The sequence below is a fragment of the Hipposideros armiger genome, unplaced genomic scaffold (genome assembly GCF_001890085.2).
Source record: "Hipposideros armiger isolate ML-2016 unplaced genomic scaffold, ASM189008v1 scaffold_295, whole genome shotgun sequence".
Taxonomy (NCBI): Eukaryota; Metazoa; Chordata; class Mammalia; order Chiroptera; family Hipposideridae; genus Hipposideros; species Hipposideros armiger.
Genome location: NW_017731645.1, coordinates 1,512,849 through 1,535,390, shown reverse-complemented (window position 1 = coordinate 1,535,390; position 22,542 = coordinate 1,512,849). Strand labels below are relative to the sequence as shown.

The 22,542-nt window shown below is 56.2% G+C and overlaps 1 protein-coding gene across 3 annotated transcripts in view; it reads left to right on the top strand.

Annotated features, from left to right (window-relative positions):
- Nucleotides 1-22,542, top strand: part of PTPRN2 (protein tyrosine phosphatase receptor type N2) — a 363,220-nt gene that overhangs the window by 205,671 nt on the left and 135,007 nt on the right. For all 3 annotated transcript variants that reach the window (XM_019659095.1, XM_019659096.1, XM_019659094.1), the window contains one exon: nucleotides 4,761-4,825. In XM_019659095.1, coding sequence (XP_019514640.1) covers nucleotides 4,761-4,825 — 65 coding nt within the window. The remainder of the gene's footprint in view (nucleotides 1-4,760; nucleotides 4,826-22,542) is intronic.

Genomic DNA, 22,542 nt, shown 5'->3' with positions numbered 1-22,542 from the left:
TGAAAGTGCCAGGTCACTTGATGTGCGGCGCGCGTCACAGCCAGCTTGCCGTGGGCTCTGCTCAAACCTGCCTTTATCTGTTCATCCATGAGCACCGGGCCGTGGCTGAGCGGGTGGAGAGTCTCAGGACTGCGGGGGCTTCCGTGTCTCCATCAGGGCCCTGGGAGGACTCGATACCGGGACTCAGCCCTCATTCAGAAAATAGCCCCAAATGCCAGAATATGATGATACAGAGATACAGTTTTAAACACAGCACGTGTCTGGCAACATTGAAATTCTTGAAGATCCCAAACTGAGTGAAACCGGAAACCTGTAAGTGGACACTGATGTTGACCTTTATCGTGAGGGTATTTTCCAAAACAGGGTGAACTTGACCTTCAGCATTCACGACCGGACAGACTGTGTGTGGCAGGCGGAAGGCAAGACCCGGGCGGGCCTCGCGGGGCAAGGGGACCTGCCCCATTCAGCTAGGGTCACCTCAGATACTGTGACAAATACACCTAGAACATAAGCTTAAGTATTTTTATGTATTCTAAGGAATACAAGAGGGAAGTAATATATGACCTAAAGATTAACAGCCTTAAAAATGACCCCCCAAAATTTAAAACAATAGAATTTTTAAATGAAAGATATAATAGAAATTTTAAACTCAAGAGGTAAGTTTAAGGACAGATTAGATATAATTGAAGAAGGAATCAGTGAACTAAAAGATAGAACTGAAGAAATTATCCAGAATGCAGCCTAGAGAGAGGTAAAGAAATGGAAAGTATGAATTTTAAAAAAGGTAAGGGGGGAAAAAAAAAGGTAAGTGGTCCTAGAAGACAAGGTGAGAAAGTCTTATGTATATATATTTAATAGGAGTTGCATAAGGGAGGAGAGAGTGATCAAGAGGTGATACCTGAAGACAGCGGCTGAGAATTTTCTGTCACTGATGGAGGACACCAAACCTCAGATTCAAGGAGTCAATCAGAGTAAAAACAGTTCTGCATCTGGATTCATAACAGGGCAGCTACAGGGCACCCAAGACAACAAGAGAACCCTAAACGCAGCCAAGCAGGAAAGACAAGCTATTGCAAAATGGGATGAGAATTTGACTCATGGCTGATTTTACAGCAGCCAAAGTGAAACCAGAGACTGGAGAAAAATGTCTCCGTATTACTGAGGGGGAAAGAGTTGTCGACCTAGGGTTGTACTAAGAGAAAATGTCTTTCAAAAATGAGGACTTAGAACAATCAGAATAAGAGTTTAATAAAGATACTCTCAAAAAAAATTGAGTTTGTCACCAACAGACCCTCATTTAAGTTAATTCTAAAAGATTTGCAGACAAAAAAATCATAATAACCCCATAAGGAAGATACGAGAAGCAGAAGGAATAATGAGCAAAGAAAACAGCAAATATGGGAACGCATTTAAACAAACTATATTGTATAAAATAATAATGCCTTGTGAGGCTAAAAACAAGATGGAGTTATAATACTGAATCTGAAAAGGATAGCATTTAAATTGAGATGAAGGTGATTGGAGTTCAAGTGTTCTAGGTCTTTGTAGATGTTAAGAAAGTTAATAGATATTTATTAATATGAGAGTTTGTTACTTGTGGGTATTACAATCCCTGGAAAACCACTAAAAACTAGAAATAGAGTATATAACTTTCAAACATAAACACAACATAGGATGCTAGAAATAAATTCAAATACGTCAGCTTCCCAAAGTGACAGCGGCTCCTCTGGGACATGTCAGACTCCTCGGTTCCAGGCCCTTCGTGCCTTTGTCACGGGACACCTGGTGGCATCAGGGGACACAGCTTGGGAGAGTCCACTGCCAGAGAGAGGCCTGGGCTGTGACCGGTCTCCAGGTGCTGCCGTGAGGTGGGATAACAGTTGGCCTGGGGGCCTTACCTGTGGCCCTGGCGCAGTTTCTAAGAAAATGCTCACGTGGAAGAGTGAACCAAAGTGGCCCATTAAATTCCTTTACAGGAGAGATGAGCTTCCGGGAGCTGCATTGGCTCTCAGCAGCGGGGCTGCCCCCCCACCCCCCACCTAGGGCAGCTCACCCAGGCTCCCTCTGAAACGTCCCCCAGGTGGTGGCTGGGCACCTGGTGTGTCAGGGCCCAGTTTCTTCAGCTCTGCTCCCTTCCCTGCCCGGCACTGGCAGGTTCCAAGCAGGGTGACAGTGTCTCTAAGGAGAGTGCGCGGTGAGCCACCTCCACAGTGGCACAGGGAGTGTCAACCAGGGGCCGTGCCAGCGTCAGTGAGGCCGACTCCCAGGTGCAGGGCGCCAGTGGGTCAGCCAAAGTCCCCCAATGACCATGACAGTTCATGAGCTCCCCTCCACAAATGTAAAAATGTGCAGAGTGGATTGTTATCACGTTGTTGTGATGGAAACAGGTACGGACGCAGACCGGTACCCAGGAGCGTGGTTCCAGCTTTCGCAAGGGACGGGCTCCGCCGCGCAGGCCGTAAGCTGCCTGATGTCCGGGGCGATGCAGGTGCCCGGAGCCCACCTCGCGCCTCTCGGCTCCGTCCCCCTGCTTCCTGTGGAGCTCGGCCATTAAGTTGTCCCCGTCACAATTTAGATCACAGAGGAGACTTCTGCACATCCTTTCATGTTAAAATAATGGGGCTAAAGAGAGAGGCAGAACCGTTCCAGGGTAGCTACGTGCTTAATTACATGGAATGCTGCATAAATTGTCAAGTGCAAAGAATTATTCTGATAAATTAAAATCCTAATTAAATGGGCTACTGCAGAATTTTGAGAACATTGTAGGGCTCTGCTTCTCTAGGTAATTTGCATATCCTTCATCTAGTGGATTTAATTTTAAAGGGCTTTTTGTGTGTGTTTGGAAACCCTTTTTGTCTCCCGTGAAGATAAAAAGGGGCTTCATGCAACGTTCCCGCCGTCCTTAGCAGCTTCTCCGTGGCCACCCACCGCCTGGGGGTCCGTCCTCAGCCATAGAAACAACTCGGGGCCGACGCTCCACAGAATATCTGTCACAAGCAAGGCTCACTTTCCCCCAGAATGCCTCAGCAAGGTCATTGTCATCGTGGGGTTCGCCCCAAGGCCAATGGCGACCCTGCCCTGGCATTTCCAGAGACAGGAGGTGGGGTTGCCCGGCTGTGTCTGCAGGAGGGACAGAGCGGGTCCCAGGGGTCCATGCCAGGCGTGCGCGCACGTGTGTGTGTGTGTGTGTGTGTGTGTGTGTGTGTGTGTGTGTGTGGTTATTCGGAGGAGAATGCCAGGCGCCTACCCACGGGAGGGGTGGTAATGCCCTACAGCCTAGGAGACGAATCTGTAGGATGGAAGGTGACCAGACATTGGAAAGTCAGTCACTCCGGCACAGACGTGCTGCCTTCACTCAGGTTGACAGTGGTGGGCCGCCCGCCTTGGCCAGTCCATCGCACCCACCAAGCAGGCGCCAGGCTCCTGGAGGGCTTTCTTAGGCTTTAACAGAAAGGCCCTGAGTGACGGCCAGACCACAGGTGGTGTGACGTGGTCACATCTGGTGGCCTCCCCTTTCCAGTGGATATTGGACACACAGCTGTGTGCTCAGGACACACGCTGCCATCACGTCCGTCCCTCCCCAGCGCGTTCCCCTCAGACTCGGCTGTTCTCATGCCCCCCCCCCCGCAGACCTAAGTGTCTGAGACTCTGATGCTGTAGCCCTAACCCAGGTGGCTGTGTCTGCTCCTCCTTTGGTTGCGTCTGCTTGGGTGATGACCCAGGTGTAGAAACTAACGTTCACGTGTTCAGAGGGAAAGTCTTGCTAGGAGATGAGGGAAGCCCCAGGTGCAGAGGGCAGGCTCTCACGTGTGCCTCCCGAGGTCGTCCCGCCGCCCACGGCCGCCGGCCACAGCGAGAGATGGAAGCAGCACGTTTTCTCGCTCACTCCGTCTGCTTCCATTGCAGTGCAACACACCCTTCACCCTCGGGGCTTGCGATAAAATGCCATTTTTTCTGGTTTTCATTTCCAAAATAACAGGGGCTTCATCCAAGAACGTTGGCACAGAACCGTAAGCCAAGGTCAATTGCTTCGTGACACAACTTGTCCCCGACAGCATGGGGGCGGGCAGCTTTTCAGGGTTAGCACTGGGGTGACCGGGCTTTCAGGTCCGTCAGCTCGCTGCTTCCAGAGGTCGTTTCTCTTGGTCTCATGTGGGTGGCAACTCATCCTCTGAAAGTCTTCCTCACCCTGAGTCAGAAGCAAACTAGGGTGAGGCTCGTTCTGGGGCTAAACCGTTAGAGAGCATTTCCTGTGGGGGCACAAATGAGCGGGAGCAGCAGCCAGCACAAGCGGGGTGAGCGCACATGTTCCATGGGCCCTGGGTGGGTCTTCCGTGATCACGGGCTGGTCACAGCGGCGTGTTTCCCACTGGTTGTGTTATTAATAAGCGTCAATTCTGAAATAAGGCTGTCATGCACAGAGCATCGCTGCCTACAATGTCTCACCGACAATTCTGTACGTTTCCCACGATGACGTTTTCTGAGGAGGCTGGAGGGGTGCTGGCCCAGGGACCTCAGCCCCTATGAGGGGGGGGCCTCACGCCCAGGTGCCCCACCCAGGCCTGCTCGCTCGCTCTCTCTCTCTCTCTCTCTCTCTCTCTCTCTCACACACACACACACACACACACACACACACACACACACACGGCTCAGAGTGGTCGGGGCCGGCGGGGACTCCACCGCGTCTCCTGCAGAGGAAACGGCAGGGTCTTCTGACGTCTTCCCCGAGCTGACGCTGTGCCTCTTCATTTTCCCAACAGCTGACAACAAGGACAAACTGGAAAGGTCATCGGGACTGAAAATCCTTCAGGCCGGAGTCGGGTCGGTGAGTAACAGAGGGCTGCCCTCTGAGCCGTCGGTGCGTCCTGGCGTCGGTCTGGCCCCACGTGGAGGCCTGATGAGCATGGCCCAGTGGGACCGCGGAGTGTGGTCAAGGTCGTGTTGACCTTGGGGGCCAGCTGGTCGGTGCAGACTCGGCCTCCCGTTGGCTGCAGTGCTGATCCGGTGCCGGGGTAATTTCACAGCTTTTGGTTGCCTTTGAAATCAGAATTGGTGTCTCCCTGGGGAATATCATCAGTCTTGGGTAAGAAAACCGTGGAAACCTTCAGAAAACATGTACGTGCTTTTTCGGTGTTTCGTGTCTGTTAAATTTGTGGACGTGAGCAAGCCAAGGAAATTATCCTTTCATCTGGCGATCTGGGGGGTCACTTTTATCTTCATTACTTAGACATACTGGGGGCAAGCATATACGAGCTTGCATGCCTCCATGATGTAAAGTCTGTCGGACAGCAGTCCTGTCCAGACATTGCCGTCTTCGTGACAGAAAGAGGTACTTGGCCCCACACTCCCGTCAGCAGCCAGAGCTGCCGGCATCACCTCCCAGAAGCCCAGCTTTCCCGACCCTGGGAGGTCCGATGACTTGTCCCCAGGACGGGGGGTCATGAGTCTTCTCAGGGGTGTTTGCTGCCACCCATGCGTCAGCGTGGGCCGGGGCCAGTCTGTGCTGTGTCACGAGACCGTGTCGGCGTCAGGGCCTGACCATGACAGATGCCCAGGACTGAGAGGCAGCTGTGGGGGGCTCCTTGCTCACAGCACAGCCATCCCCCTCCGAGCCCCTTAGGCATCAGTGCCTCGTTTGGGGGTATCTCCGACTCTGCAGGCCTGGGTCATGGGACAAGTGCGTCTTTAATGGTTGTCCTCACAGCAGAGGCTCCTGGCCTTTCCGATGGCAGCGTAAGGACGGCCCTGCAGGCAGCCCGCCTTGAAGACATCGTGTCCCTGTGACACCGCGGGCTGTGTGCAGGACAGGGAACAACTGCTGCCGGATAGGAGCTCGTCAGAAAGTGCTCGCAGGGGCTGGAAGACATGCCGTTCTTGGTTTTTCTCGCTGCCTGCAGCCCAGGCTGGGGTAACGAAGCGTTGGGCCGTTGAGGCTCCTGGTGCCTCCCCGCGTAAAGGGCTGTAACTTCAGCAGCCAGTGAGGCTGGAGACGGGGCGTCCCAAGACCCTCTGTACCCATGGACGGTGCGGCGATCGACCTGTGGCAGAAAGGGCCATGGTGTCCAGGTGGATGGACGTCCGTGAGGGAAGGAGCCCGGGCTGCCTTCTCAGGCGCAGCCAGGACGCGACCCCGTGCCCGCCCCCCTCCTCAGCCCCATCGGGCGGGATCCTGAGTGGCAGCTGTCCCCTCGGCAGGAGTGTCGGTGGCCAGTGACTGGGAGCAAATCCAGAGGACATGACCAGGGCCAGGCGCGTGGCTCTGGGCTGTGCGTCCCCCTCTCATGGAGGGCATTTGGGCCACACCGGGGGTTTGGGACGTGTGCCTGTGGAGGTGACACAGGCTGTGTGTGCAGAAGGACTGGCGGTGGGTGATGGGGACCCCCCAGGGTTGGTTTGGGAGCCTCCGTGTGGCGCCTGCTGCCTCAGGGCAGAGAGCGAGGACCTGGCCGTGGGGTCCTGCCCACTGACTTGCTGCTCTAACCAAGCATGGCTGTCACATGTCCCCGCCGAGCTTCTCCTCAGGCTGCAGAAGCGCAGACACTGTCATCGGGAAACCCTGAGCCTGCAGGACAGACCTCTGTGGCCCATTGAGAAGCCACTGCTCGTCCCCGCAGAACAGGAGGTGGGGCAGCTGTGACCCTCCTGCCCGCCCTCCCCGTCCCCGCCATGCCCTCAGGGACAGGTTCCTGCGTCTCTGGGCCCCTCCCGCCTGCTGGCCCCACCCAGCACGATGAGCCCTCAGCCTGGACCCTTCCTCAGCTCTGCAGGGCTGTCGTCTCTCGTATCAGTGGTGCCTGTCCTCGCGCAGCTCCGTTCTCCCTGCCACCCAGCTCCCTCTGCCATCAGAGGGCTGGCCGCAGTGCCACCTCACCAGGATGTGACAGTGTGCTGGGACAATAGATGTGTAACGCCTGACAGGGCTGGCGGCGTGGTGGGACTCTCACGTGGCTGTCCCTTCACACAGGTGCAGCCTTGCTGCCCTCCTGTGTGTCTGAGGCCACTCCCCAGGTCCCCGCCTGTCTCAGGGCCACGCGGTGGCTGTCCCTGACTGTGCTCGCCTGCAATGGCACTCGGGGCTGGCTGCGTCCTGACTCGTGTCACGGTCTTACCCACACACCTTTGCTCTTTCCTGTTGTTGGGCTGCAGCTCCTTTCCGTGACAGCTGCCGACGCCCCTGGGGAGGTGGTTTCTGGGGTGGCTGGTGCCGGGTCCTGTGCTCACCTTCAACTGGCGCTGTTATACTGCAGGGGGGGGTCTGTGTAAGAGCCCATTGCACCCGCTTACTTCCATGGGGACCTACTTCTGTGTCAGCTGGAAGTCTGTGCCCCACTCAGGCAGTAAGATCCGGGGTGCCGGCCGGGGTGCAGGTCCTGGTGTTGCCTCTGTGTCCCCAGCTAGCAGGTGGCTCGATGCTGGTCACATTGTCAGGCGAGGTAGCTGTCCAAGGTGCTAGGCTTCACGTGGGGTCTCAGGTGCAGCCTTCCCACCCCTGCAGCTGCAAGGTCGTGGGTGCTACCCCCTGTGGCACAGCCCCTGTGGGCACAGCCCCAGGCCCCAGCCTGAAGCTGCAGGTGTCTGGGAGCGGCAGCAGTACCAGCTCCCCATTACGTCCTGGTTGGGGGTTCTCTGTTCATTTTGGAATCGGGGTTCCCTTCCTTCCTTTGCTCTTAGCTTTGCAGGCTTTTAAGTGGATGTATTTCGTCCGTATTTCTGTGTGTGTAGTGAGAGGCCCTGGTCAGCTCAGTGCTCTGTTCATTCATTCATTCATTCAGTCAGTCATTCAAAACATTTGCTGAGTGTCTCCTGGGTGCCAGGCCCCATTTTAAGGACTGGAACTACAGCAGCCAACAAAACAGACGGACCTCTGTGCTGTGGAGCTGCTGATCCACGGGGAGCTGGCGACCCCTGGGGGACAAGGGTCATCCTGTGCTCTGAAGGCAGCATCCTGCCTCCACCCCCCTGGTTTCTGTCTCGTGGGGGCAGCCAGCGCTGGTCGCCAGGCTCCTTCCCTTCAAGTCCACTCACAGACACATCTCACCGCTGCCATCCCACAGCGAGCGCCTGTCCCCACCACCTGTCCATCTGCTTCTCCGCACACGACACTGACGCTGGCGCCATGTGTCCTGAAGTCCCCTCTGTTCCCATCTGTCCTGCCCTGACCGTGGCCCGTGGCTCTGGCCGATCCCCTCAGCCTCGTCCCCTCATTCATCCAGCGGGAGTTTCCGTGCTGTGATGGGGGTGTTCACCTTCCTGTTTCTCCCCACAAGGCTGTGCTCCCTAGATAGCGGGGACAGCACCTGGGGACAGCGCCTGGGACAGTGCCTGGGTCAGTGCCTGGGACAGCGCCTGGGGTCAGTGCCTGGGGACAGCACCTGGGGTCAGTGCCTGGGTCAGTGCCTGGGACAGCGCCTGGGGACAGCGCCTGGGGACAGCGCCTGGGGTCAGTTCCTGGGTCAGTGCCTGGTGTCAGTGCCTGGGGATAGCGCCTGGGGTCAGTGTCAGTGGACGAAGCTGCCGCCTCCTCTCCCCAATGACCGCCCCCCCACATCACAGGGTTCCCTCCCTTTCCGAATTCTTCCCGTCCATGCGCACACGTGCCCACATGTTTCACCTGGTTACCCCGAAAGCTCCCTGACACCAGCCTCACACCAGGTTGCCCTCCTCACATTCCTGTTTCTCTTCATAGCAAAACTTTTCCAAAATGTGTCCGTGTGCCCGGTATCCAGCGTCCCCTGCCCATGCTCCTTCCACCCCAGTCTGGACGTGGTCTCCACGGGAACACTTAGTGTCACCACCGTCAGTGACCTCACAGCCACCAGACCGGCGGGCACTTTCCTGGGCAGTGACTCCTGCCGGCTCTGCCGGCCCCTCGCCGTTGGGTCCCAGTGTCCTGCACACCCCGCGGCACAGCCCCGCCCCGCTCCTCTCTGTCCTGGGCCCTGAGGGCTCCCCAGGTCTGGCTTTCCATCTGACCAGTATGGTGGTGACCCCACATTTGTACCTGCAGCCTGGCCACTCCCTGCACTCTCAGTGGGCACAGCAGGACCCGACTCCCCACCCACAACCTGGTTCTGCCCCACGTTTCTGTCACAGTGGAAATGACATCACTGTCAGTCAGGGACTGGATTGACCCGCCCGGTGGAAACCGGAACTGCAGTTAGGTGTTTGTCAAGGTGACCGTTTAAACTCTTGAAGGAATAGCTGCCTGCCCATCCCGGATGTCTTCCCTTCTCGTGTGTGGGCAGCAGGCGAGGGCGAGTGACTTACTGGGGGGCAGTGGCTCCGGGGGGGAAGGCGAGGGCAGAGCACACGCGCCCCACAGCCCCAGCTCGCGGTGTCTGGCTGAGCTGTGTCCTCCCTGGTCCCTACAGGACCTCGCCATCCCTGTGGGCAGAAGACAACCGCTGCTGACTGACACTGGCCATGAGTGACCCGCCCGCCTAGTGCCCCTGAGCTGCCCCCCTGTCCTTCGCAGCCACCCGATGTCCCTGGGCCCACCGTCCTGCCCTGTCCACGTGGCGGTCCCCGTTTCAGAAGTCAGTGTTTGTCACCCTCTGGAGCTGACCGAGGCCACTGTCCATGGGCTCTCGAGCCGGGAGCCCACTCTCGGGCCAGCCTTGGCCTGAGGACCCTGCAGCCCCAGCTGCGCTGGCAGGCAGAAGGGGTGCTGGTTATGGGGGCGGGTCCTGGGTCATGAAAATAGGAGCAAAACAGGCAAGTTGGGATGTTTTTCAAAAGCTAACAGTGTCTCTTTTTCTAATTTTAACTGACTCGTGCTCTATGGGCCTGATTTTGATGCTTGTGATGTTTTTGGAGATGCGTTTGCTGTGAACATCACTGCTAATTCCTAACTGGAACAGAAAGCAGAGCTTGATTACTAGGAATCTAACAGCATTTACAGAATTTCTCCCTGGTGCTGGTGACTCACGCACGTGATGACAGATAGCGGAATTAAAACCTTTTAAGCCAAATGGAAAGATCTCAAAACAAAATTGAAAGGAAATGAACAGATTATGGTGCATGCACACATTCCTAATAGATGGGTGATATTTTGATGTATTTCAAAATCTAATTTCTGATATCTCGAGAGTGTTCATGCTTTCTCCAAATTAATAAAGTCATGCTTCTTCCAAAGGAAAATTATAATATTACAAAGAAAATCTCAAATATTTGGAAGAAAAATAATGTCGGTGACTGTCCTTCTGACCTGCTCGGGGAGAGTGGGGAGACCCTCCTGTTGGTGTCTTCTCAAACTCCTTCAGCCTGAGACAGTCACTGTGCCAAGGCACCACATTTCAGGGTAGCGTGTCCTGAACCCCTCACTAGCATGGTGTGATGTTAGCCGTGGCTTTCAGAAACTTCTTCCAAGAGCCCTGGGGGCTCTGAGGCAGGTAGCGTGAACCCCAGCTCCCATGCCATCCCCACGCTGGCTTCACTCGTCTGCGCCTCTGTCGCCTGTTGGGCTCCTGGGTTAGACTTTGTTCAAAGAAGGGGTTCTGTGGCTAAGACGGTGTCGACCGTCCCCCACAAGTCCCTTTAAAAGTCTGTGCATCTGTGACCGTGCTGCTACCCCACCAGTGACTGTGAATTTATCGTGTGGTGTGTGTGTGTTTGGGGGAGGGGGGCGTGACAGTCATTGCCATGGAAACCGTGTGGGCGTGATGTGGCTCGTAAAAGCATATTTGAGAAAACAGCTTTGTTTCCACCCAGTCCCACTTGGTCTTTCCTGTCTGTTGAAAGAGAAGCCACGGCTTTAGCTGTCCTCAAAACCGAGCCCCGTTGTTTAGGGCTTTGCTAAGAGGACCTGGGGCACTAATGCAGACACGGAGTCTGTGGTCAGGGAATGTGGCAGGGACGGCCGCGCCGGGCTGAGTGCCGGGTCCCTGGGGTGCCGGGAGGAGGCGCGTGTCCAGCCGACTCCTGAGACCCGTTCAGCAGGTCTGGGCTGGACCCAGAAGACGAGTTGATGTGGAGGGAGTGTGAGGAACCACCGGACTAAACTTCCCCCGAAGAAGAGCGGTGGGAGCGAGCCCCCGATGGTCAGGTGGAGGGCAAGGTGTCACTTGGTGTGTCAGATGGAGCGGGGCCTCGTCGTCATGCCGAGTGAATGTTTACGGGTTGGTGAAGAGGCGCTTGGCTTGAAGACGTGTTGTCACGGCTGTGCCAGGGGGGTGACTGGGCACCGCAGAGGCTCTCGGCTACAATAAGTCTGTGGGGTGGCAGGAAGTCCCACTGCAGGTAGGGTGACAGGCCGGCGCCCCGCAGAGCTCAGGGCATGCTAGGAGCGTCCTGGAGACTAGCCTGAGTTCCTGGCCTTCACTGTGACCCCAGAGGCTCCTTACGGCCAATAGCTTTGGTTCCTTCACTGAAGGAACCAAATGTGCTCAAAGTTATACACTCAGCGTTTAGAAAGCAGACGACAGTGGCGCCTGTAGCTTTAAAATGCATCTTTCCCTCCAGCTTGATAGTCACACTCCCAGAAATGAATCTCAGCAGGACCATCAGCAGGTAGGAGAGTGAGAACACACAGTCAGCGAAAAGCCCAAACTGACCTGAGTCTAAACCTGTAAGAAGGTAACCACATTACCACAATCAAATACACAGAGTTCAGTGGTTTCCGTCAAAATTGTATGCGAACTTACACTGTGTAAGCTCTGTGCCCTACGGGGTTAGATGCAGCGCGTGGATGTGAGGCCATCCCCAGAACGCGGTCTTCGGACTCTGGGCAGGCTCTCGTCTCTGAAAGTTTCTTCAGCACCGTTTTTAACTTTTTATTTTGAAATCACTGTAGAACCACCAGAAGTTGTAAACACAGCACAGAGATGTCCTGTGTGTGCTCATCCGCCTCTCCTGGCCATCACGTCTCCTAATTACAGGACCACAGCAAACCCAGGAGACGGATGCTGGCCCAGTGTGTGTGTAGTTTGGGTCACTTTATCTTTAATACCACCTTTTACAATTTTAATGAAGAGAAAACATGGACCCAGAGTACCTGAGCGTGTGTTCACACTGGCAAATGTGAGGACGGAGGCGGACACCCCACTGGATGTGACGCGCGGTGAGGCGAGCCAGCTCCGGTCACCTGCTGACCTCATGGGGCACTGCGATGCGCAGGCAGGGGGTGAGGGGCAGTGGAAACCATCCCTGGCGTTTGGGGATTCAAGAGAAAGGGTTTTGGACTCGGGTGGATGGCAGCGGGCAGGAGAGGCGAAGGGGACAGTCCTGAGGCCGTGGGCAGGTGGGGTCCTGACATGGTGAAGGTGAGCTCAGAACAGAGAAAGCAACGGGCTTGACAGCGTAGAGGAGAAGATGGCAGCACTTGAGGAAGAAGAAAAGTGGAGACGTCAGCTGCAGGGGCTCCTGAGGAGAGAACAAACTGAGTTCGAGACGACGGTGAGGTGTTTGCAAACGCCTGGGGAGCTTTGGGCGTCTCAGCTGCACGTGCCCTGGACCCTACACCCCACTGCAGCTCCTCTCTGGTCACAGACCCCTGGTATCCGGGGAGACGTGCACACTGCACACCCCAAATGGCATACAGCTCCCGGGAGCTTGGGGACCTGTGAACCCTGAAGAGCCTTCCTGAGAGATGAGCGAACATCGGGCCCCGGGGCTGCCCTTTCCTGAGCCCCTCCCCGCTGGGGGCTCCCCATCCCTGGCGTTTATGCTAATCTGCATTTCTCATAAATGCAAAAAGTGCAGCTAAGAAAAGCCTGTTGACTTGTAAGTGTTCCTAATTTGTTTGAAAGGGGAAATCTGCATTAAGCAGCCTGACAGTATTTGCAGCCGCCTGTCCAGGCAGGTTCTCTGCTCAGCCCACCCGTGACTCCCCAGAGCGTGGTCATGGGAGGTCAGAGTTCAGCAAGCTGCCCGCTCCTGGCTCAGCCCTGGACACTGGATCCCCACCTGCTGGACAGGCCCCCACACAGTCAGCCCTCACCACTGCTCTTCGCACTGTTCTGTTGTTCCTCAAAAGTGAAGAAAATCACCCAAAAATATGTTCGATATAATCAACTGCAGTTGACATATCAGCAAGTGGGCGTTTATCAGGAAACATCTTTTTCTTCTAAAACGCTATGTAAAGTGCATCACGTGGGCCCACAAATGTCTATTCGGTATTTTTCTGTGACTTAAAGGCAGGAGGGGTGCCCTGTGCTGTGGCAGTTGCTATAGTGACAAATTCAATTTTTATTCACTAGCAGAGTAAATAGTCACGTTAAATGAAATAAGTAATGTCTGCCTGTGGCAGTGCCACCCCGTGCCTCCCACCCGCTTCCCCCTCACCCGTTCCTCACATTTACCCGGCATTTTTGTAGAAATGTGCATAGCATGCCCTTCGCTTGCAGACTGGGACCTGAAGGTGTCTCATGAGAAATGGAGGACCATGAGCTTGTCCCGCAGCGTCCCCTGCAGAACCTACCGGTACAGCATCCGAAGTCAGATACTCCCAGGAGGCCCCAGAACGCGATTTTCAAGAAGCCCTTTTTCAGATCTTCAACCCTTAAGCCTCGGAATTGTATGAAAAGAGGGTGCAGAGAATGATGGGGGATGTGCTGACTCAGACCTTTGACAGCTTCTAGAAACAGCCTCATGGTGGCCAGCACTTACTCCGCAGTCACCCCAGCCACGGCCTGTCCTGACGCCATGCGTGCACCATGCCCTTTGTCCCTATGATGTCACATTTCACAGACGGGGAAACTGAGGCCCAGAGACAAGCGACGAAGCGGGGGTCAGGCTTCACCTCCGGGTCTGCGTCTTGGTCCCTAACTTGTACCAGAGCGGCCTTGAGCTCAGAAGGGCCTTGAGCTCTGCCTTCCCGAGAGAGGAACCACACGCAGGAAGTGCACCTGTTTGTGAGACCGGCTGCAGCGTGTCTCTTGGTCCCTGCGGACGGGTCAGTCCACCTGGAGACCCCACGGTGTCAGGGAGGGAGGGCTGGCTGTGTGCTTCCTTGGGGCTGCCTCCCAACGCTCCACAAACAGTGGCTCAAACAGCAGAAATGCCTCCCGTGCCCACTCCGGGGCCTGAATGAGACCCAGGTCTGCGGGGCTGGTTCCTGCGGGGGCTGTGAGGGGACCCGTGCCAGGCCTCTCTCGTCATTGTCCTGCGCCCTGCGTGTGTTGGTCTCATTTCCCCCAGACAAGGACACCAGCCCACCCACACGGCCTCACTGCAGCCCTCCAGAGAAAGTCCCATCCGAGGTCTGGGGCGGGACCAGCGCAGCTTTGGGGACACAGTTCAGCCAGTAAGAGCTGGCAGTGCTACCCCTGCCTGCTCCAGCGAGAACTTCGCTCTCGGGACCCCCTTTTCCCCTGTTAATGATCCTAATGGGAGGGGAAGAGGGGCTGTCCTGAACCTCTGAGAAGCCCCTTGGCCTCCAGCTGAGAAGGCGCTGGTGCCTTAACCACCACCCCCCGCCATGGTGGGGGTCTCGTCCCGACCCCCGGCTGCCTGTCACTTCCATCCGTTCATCAGAGTGCGTCCCAGTTGTGTGATTTCATGTCTGTCTCCCTCTAACCGTGGTGTGTGCTCAGGCGTCAAACCCACGTGTGTCTTCATCATGGTGCTGCCCTCCATTCAGCCCAGTGCTGACACGTGGCAGGCGCTCACTGCGCGCTCGGCGAACGGACTGGACTGTGAACCGGGGGGGCGTGCCTCCTTCCTCCCGCGTCACGTCATGCAGACTGCCTCTCCCAGGGCTTTGAAACCTCTGTGAAATATGTTCCTCCTCCTGCCATGCCCACTTCCTCCATTGTCACTGAAATAACAGAGGACCCCCCCCCTGTGACATGCACCCCAAAGACAGCTGTGGCCCCATCCCTTTCATAACTGTTCACACCCCGGCTGCATCTCCATGGCCATGGATTTGAACGCCTGCCTCCCCTCTGCTTAATCCATGAGTTTCAAGAAGAAGCCTCCTTAACCCATCTGAAATAATCAGGAATCGGTATAAGGTAAAGCAGAGCCAAATGCTCAATTTAAAGTAACCTCATGCCAAAGCAGACCTGCCGTCCGTGCGATGGTTGGTAGGCGAGTGGACGTGGCTGTGGCCTGGAGCTGTTCTGTGGTTCCTCGGAGCCTCACCGAGCCTCGGTCACGTGCACGAACCTGCCACTCGCTGGCCTGATCGCCGATGGGCAGTGCAGCCCAGGGCTGGGGGCAGGTGCCAGGCTGGGGACCCACGTCCAGGACCTCTCACCCCCCTGGACACTGAAAGTGGACGAGCCCACCCCTGGGGTCTGTCGACTGGCGTCAGGGCTGTGCTTCCTCCTCACATAACAGGCTTTGTAATCACGGGGTCCCCGGAACGGCCGGCACTGGGAGCTCCCCTTTGGGGGGTCGGCAGCCAGCTGCGTTGGGGGAGGGCACTGGACACGGGGGTCCGGCCCCTCTTAGTCGCACAAACCTTCACTGTGCGTCTGTGAAACGCCGAGTGGGCCTCCGTGTGCACAAACCCCTTCACTGCAGCACAGCCCCAGGCGTGAGGGGAGCACACAGCCAAAAGAATAGTTTTAAGAAGTTTCTTCCCTTGACGAGCACTTGGAATTACTCACTAAAAATGCCCAGTTCTGTGCTCAGTGCACAGTAGGGACACAGCCCTGTAGTCACAGAAAACGGCTGACATCGGGTGTCTGGCACATAGTAGGAGTGGTTCCTGTGCCGACTGCATTAGTTTCCTAGAACCGCCTCAGCAGGGACCCCAGACCAGGCAGCTTAAACCATAGACATTTATTCTCTCGCGGTCCTGGAGGCTGGACGTCCCAGGTCCAGGTGTCACAGGGCTGGCTCCTCCCGGGGCCTCTGTCCTGGTCGTGTAGACGCCGTCTCCCGCCGTGGTCGTCCGTGTGTGTCTGTCCTCACATGAGGACACCAGTCATTGAATTAGGGCCCCGTCTCATGACCCCATTTTAATTTAATCACAGCTTTGAAGGCCCATCTCCAAATACAGTGGCCGTCTAGGTCCTGGGGGCTCGGGCTCCAACATGTGGATTTGGGGGGACACTCAGCCCACAACACTGACCCACAGTCACATCTGCCCTGCTAGTGCCTCATTAAACCGAGGGCTCCTTTTATACTGGCTCCAGAAGCTAGTGTCTGGACCAGCCAGCGTCTAAGAAATGCGTATGTGCTATGCTCCTACACCCCGTCAAACAATAAATGGAAAAGCGGAGAATTCTACCACGCCAATCAGGGAGATAAAAAATAAAAGTCAGTGTGTATTTTTAGAAGCATAATGGGATAGTTTTGTCCCCCAAAATCCCACCAAATCCATGGCTTGATCTGGGGCACCAGGGCATAGCAGTAAGATAACGGTTTCCCACCGTGCGTCACCACCGATGGCGCTCAGGTGGGAAGATCCAGCAGCAGGGTGGGTGGGCTGTTTGCCGCTGGACAAGCCCCACTTGGCTGGCGCACAGGGAACGTGTGTCCGGCTCCCGTCCTCCAACGGGCTGTGACGACCAGGACACGATGCACACACCCCCCTCTGGCATGGGGACCCCAGAGAAATAATGCTTGACACTGAAACAATATGAATTGTGTTGAAATCTTACTTCTTTGGCAAAGGGTTACCAGCTTTGGGCGGCCAACTTACTGGTGGAAGCCTTTTCGTTTGGTGCGGGTGGATTTGTTTTGGAAACGTCTGTGGTGCTCCGGGAGCCTGCCTTCCCCAGCAACGTAGACTCATCGTTAAGCTGCAAGTTTACAGGTCTTCCCTAAGTGAATGCGCACGAATTCCGGTCCTCAAAGCCCTGCTAACGTACAACGTTCAATTTTTAATTTCCTGTCCATCTTAGATTATGGGAATGAAAAACAATATTTAATCCCTCGTTAACACATGAATAAGTGGAAGCTGGCGTTTTCGACCAGACAATAATGGGATTATCTCAAGAACTGTCAGTTTATGTGAAAACATTATGTTGCCCAAATTTTCATAAAAATTAGCAGTGGCTAATATTCAAGATCAGAGTGATGGAAAGAGAAGAGTCTGCATTCATGGTAATAAATATTCATATTTGTCTGCTCAGGAGATGAGAATCTAATCAAGGGGCTATTGATGGGCTGGCTTTTTTTTGTAACCAAAGCGCTTCATCTAAATTGGGTTTGATATGGAAATGAGTCTCACTGGGTCCCCCAGGCCAGGAGCACTCCGGGATCACGGTGGGGTGCCCACCGACGGGGTGGCAGTGCTGTGGCACATGCCGCTCAGCCCAGTGTCCTAACCCGGTAACATGCTGGAGTGTTTTGGACCCTCCTTCCCTTTTTTAAGGAAAAAAAGAACATAATTTCATGCCAGTTAACTCCTAGTTACTGCAGGGTTAAAATGGTCTGTTTTTGCTTTTGTTGACAATTACCGCAAATCAGAAGACACTGCATGAAGCTTAATGAAATATGTATGATTTTAAAAAGAAAAGATGGTAACGGCAGGATGTTCCTGTGTGTGCAGCGCACACCTGTGCGTGCTCGTGTGTGTGTGTGTGTGTGAGTGTGAGTGTGTGTGTGTGTTTGCGTGCGCGCGTCCGGCCCTGCCATTTTCCTGAAGGCTGTACTTTTCCTACACATCAACAGCCATCTGAAAACACTGAAGTAAGCAGCCCTTCATTAGTGGGGATGGCACAGTGGCTCCCACTGGTGTCTCTGGCCCATCCCGGCACTGTCCCCACCGTTATGCATGTTCCACGTCACTAGGGACCCCTCAGTGCTCAGGGGCCCAGCCGCCAGGGGAGCAGAACTGCTCTGGCTCTGCCTGCAGATTCCTGGACGGCGAGCACAAGGTGTGCACGTTTCGGCTCCGCGAGGACCCGGGCAGCCCCCCAGCTGGCTCGTGACGGAGCCGTGACATGGCCTCGCTGGGTCCCAGGGCCTCCCAGCTCCCCGCACGGGCTTCCGTTAGATTTCTGTTACTTATGCAGAGAGCAGGGTGTTTATGTTATAACCTCACTGAATATTCGCTTTTATCCCCTGACTCAATAGAGCTCACGATGGGACGGCCGATTATTTTGGAAAAGCACACGGAAAATGTGGCTTCTAAATACATCAGTTTGGGGGTAGAAATCTCCTCTCTCAGCTCCTTCAGTGACGGGCGGGATGACTAAACAGAAGAAAAAGGGAAGGACCCGGGACGGCTCTTTCCACACTCCGCGTGTGTGTCCCTAACGTCCGGCCGGGAGGCCTAGTGGGGTCATGGCCGCTTCCCTCCGTCCGCCTTCTTTGCACCGTTAAGGCCTCCCTTTGGATGGTGGGTCCAGAGACACGTCGCTGCTCAGCATAGCCTGGGGGACGTGTTGAGAGAAAAAACACAGGAGACAGGTCAGCTCAGGTCCCCCTGAGGCTCCTGTGTGGACAGTGTTATGTGTGACACATCGCTTCCTGTGTGGATGAGGGTTAAGGAGTCTCAGGAGAAAACATTCCTCCCGAAGTCAAGTTTGGTGTGCGTCCTCCGGCCACTGTCCTCCCTGGGGCCCCTGGGGGCTCCCGCGCTCACCTGTGTAGACACTGCCCCTCAGGCTTCCTGCCCTGGCAGCTGTCCCGAGCTCTCTCCTGACACGTCCGTCCTCCCTGGAACACAGAGCATGGGTGCGTCTTAGGGTACCCCGTCCCTTGCACCCCAGCCTCTCCTCAAATGCGGGGATGGTGTCACCTCTGCTTCCCGCAGTGTGGCTCCAGTCTTCAGCGCACGTGGACATAGCAGGTAAAAAGCGAGCTAACCCTTGTCTCAGCCATCAGGTGCTCTGCCGACCATCTCAGTCCTTCCATGTTAGGCAGGGTTCCCGAGAGAAATAGACCAATAGGAGAGACACATACAGAGTGAGATTTACTGTGAGGACTTGCTCACCAATTATGGAGGCTGAAAAGGCCCACGATGTGCCCGCAGGCTGGAGACCTGGGAGCAGTGGTGTCCGTTCAAGTCCAAACCCAAAGGCCGGAGAACCAGGGGAGCCAGCGGTGTCCGTCCCAACCCGAGTCTGAAGACCAAGGGCCAGGAGCCCCCATAACAGAGCAGGAGAAGACGGGCGTCCCAGGTCCGGTCCAGAGCCAGCTCACCCCCGCCTTTCTGTTCAGACCCTCGGGTGGGATGCGGGCCCCCCACCTGGAGAGGGATGCTCTTTGTCACCGGCTCAAATGCTAACCTCTCGGAAACGCAGCTCAGACACACCCAGAAATAATGCTTTACCAGCCATCTGAGCATCCGAGTTGTCACGGTGACACAGCAAGTTACACATCGCACCTCCTAAATTTGCTTTTCTTCCCAACCGCCTACCCCTTGAGATGTTAGCAGACTGTTTCTTGCTTCCTCACAAAGGGAGAGCAGCCAGAATTTGGGTCGGATCTCATCCTGCACTTTGTCCAAGTTGGGGTCCTGCTGTGTGCGCTCTGGGGGGTGTCCCTGTTGTTAGGAGTGAAGCCACTGCTAAGCCACCGTTTCCTGTGACCCCACGTCTCTCTTTTCCGAGTCCTGGAAACTTGCTGACATGCAGAGGTTTCCGTGTTTGTGCCAAGAACTTTCCGAGCGGCGTGTCCAGGGGAGGGGCCCAGCGGCCTGCTCGGGAGAGCACAGGGATGAGGGCCGTGCCAGACCCGGCCTCGTGGGAGCAAAATCTCCAGTGGCCCCCACGGGAACTTGTAACAACCGGGTGACTTGCTGTGTTAGGATCAACTCTGGTTTTTCAAAGAGAGGGATCAGCCGCCACAGCAAAAACCAGCGTCAGGGTTTAGACACAGCAGCTGCTGCTGCCGCCGTCCGGGGCTGCGCCGTGTGAGCAGGGCATCGGGCGCTGAGAGGCCGGCTCTGTCCAGTCATCGCGGTCATCGCGGTCACCACGCCTGAGAGATGCCGGCATGACTGGCGTTTTCTTACAGACTGAACAGGGCTCTCCGGGGAGCTCACTTGGGCATCCCTCATGGTCACGTTCTCCGAGATGTTTCATAAAAGGAAGGGCGTGAGGCCTCACGTTCCGGCGTCAGGAGCAGAAAGTGACCGTCGTAGGAGGGGCTTCAGCAGGGGAGTCACAGCACAAACGCCAGAGAAGTGGCCAGGCCCACCGAGAAAGCTGGGGAGCAGCGCCGCCCTCCCTTCCTGGGAACGTGGGAGCCACCAGGGGTCACACTGCCATCTCTTACCCAGAGCTACAGGGATCCTCAAATTAGGGGCCCTTCCAGGACAAATTGGAAGGAGCTCACGAGGACCGAAAGGGCGGGGGGGTGTGGGGGGGGGAATGGAGAAGAAGAGAAACAGCCAAGCTGCTGCCTCCCGGAGACCTGTCTTTGGGGTAACCAGCCCTCCAGAATTACGGCCCCTGAGGCTGCAGCACAAGGAGTTAGCAATCACTTATTCCCTGACAGTGCGTCTGAACTGAAATTCTCTGACGCCCCCGCATCGCAAAGATGACGTACGACTTTGAGCAAGGGCGTTGGAAATTGCTGACACGCGTTTTCCCATCTTCTGCCCTGGATACCTGAAGCCTATGGGAAGAGGGCTGTCACCAGCTCCCCCAGTGCCCACAGAGGGCCTGCAACCCTCTGCGTCCTCTAGTCGGAGGGACGAAGGACTCCCGGGAGAACAGTGTCACACCCATCAGTAGCCCCGTCTCTGGACGGGTCAGCCAGGTGGCTGTCCCTGCTGCGCAGACTCTGCCTGTCGGAGGGCTTCCTGCGGCTCCCCTGGCATGTCCGGCCATTTACGAACGTGAGTGCGTGCGTCTGGCTGTGTGTGAGCAGGAGTGGGTGACCTGGCGGATGTGGGATATGGGGGCGCCGTGGGGTGTCCGTAGCCATGGGGAGAGTCGTGAGTGCTGTGGGGACAGGGGGAGCCTGTCCTGTTGTGCTTGGAGGTGGAGGGAGGAAACGGAAGCCCAGATCTAGCTCTGGGCCGTCCCGGTACCTGAGTCTCCGATTCAGGGGAGCTGAGGCACGGCCTAAGAATGGGCTCTTCCCAAAGCCCCCGTGATGCTGAGACCGGGGGCCCCACTTTGAGACCCATTTTTGAGCCCCTGGGTCTGCCCGGCGAGAGGACAGGGAAGCTGGCGCCTAATGGAGAGCTGATCGGAGGACCTGAAGAGCCCAGCTGCCTCCTAAGGATACTTTGCGTCCAGTGACGTCCGTCTGTAGCCAAGGGCACCATGTGGCACCAGAGAGAGCCCCCCAGAGCGTGCCATCCCACCCATTGGCAACGTAAGAGCCCCCAGGTAGGGCCACGCTGGCATCTCAGAGCCCAGGCTGGCCTGTCCCCACCCGGTACCCTCAGCTGTGCACAGTGACACGTCCACCGCAGGGCCTCCCAGTCACAGAGATGGACTGTGAGGTCATCGGAGAAGAGAACCATGTGGCACAGAGGCCCTTTCAGGGGGCCAGAGGGAGCCGGACGCTGTGTCCTCGGCCCCTGTGGCCCTCCAGTTCTCATCACGTTCCTTTTCTGAGTATCCAGCACACAGAGCCGTCACCTAGGTTTATGACATACTTGTTAAGGGAAATGTAAACTTGACTTCGACCCAATGTGAGAGGCCCCAAATCCACGGGCTCAGGGCCTCCCCTCCCAGCAGAGGCTCTGAGGCCCTTCGAAGACTTCTGGGCATCAGGGGCCATGCTGGGTGGCCCAGCAGCCACACTGCGTGCTCCGTGGGCCCTGCGAAGTGGAGGCACCAGCAGACGTTACTAGAAACAACTTGATGTTTCGATCAAAAATCTTTTTGGCACCAAGGGAGAACTCAGAGCTTTGACTCTGAAATGTAATAGTTACATTTAATGACATGCAGCGGTGTGCCTAGGGGGTGTTGGGGGTCCATCATCTTCATTCAAAGGCCTCTATGAATCTTAACTTGACCCCACATGGAGCCTCGTCCGACTGTGACAGGTGTCGTGGCAAGAACGGTGGGTGAGTTGTGGGGAGGCCTGGCCTCGCCGTTAACTCTCTGGTAACTCTGAGCCAGTCTCTGACTCCTGTCTGCCTCAATTCCCCATGTCTAAGACGGGAAGTTGGGTGGAGGTCCCTTATTAATTCCTCCAGGTGGACATTTATACTCCACCGGCAGGAACCTTGTCTGTCTCGGACGTCTTCGCATCTCGAGCGTCCAGCACAGCGTGTGCTCAGAATATGGCCTCCATCCAGCTCTGTTGGATGAATGGATAGATGGACGGATGGATGGACAGGGAGGTGGCCAGAGATCAGGCTCCAGAGCCCACGGAGGCCAAGACTAATGAAACAGGAGCCAAGAACGGGGCCTGCAGCCCCCAGAACAGAGACCAGCAACGGCCGAAAGGACACTGGGCCCTCGTCAGCCGTCGGGCAGCACCGCCTGCTCCCGACACGATTCGGCCTCCGTCCTCCAGCAGGCAGCCCGCAGTGGCCTCAGTTTATGAACTTCCCTTTTTAAAGAAGTACGAGAATTCAGCCCCTGGGACCCACGGGCACGTCACAATGAGCCGCACGCGGCCCCAGAACCAGCACCGACCCTCCGGTGGCAGCCTCGCCTTTACGCCTTCACGTGGGACACCCCCCCGCCGCCTGCCCGGCTCCTCTCCCCTGTGAGAAAGAAGAGGTGGTGCCAC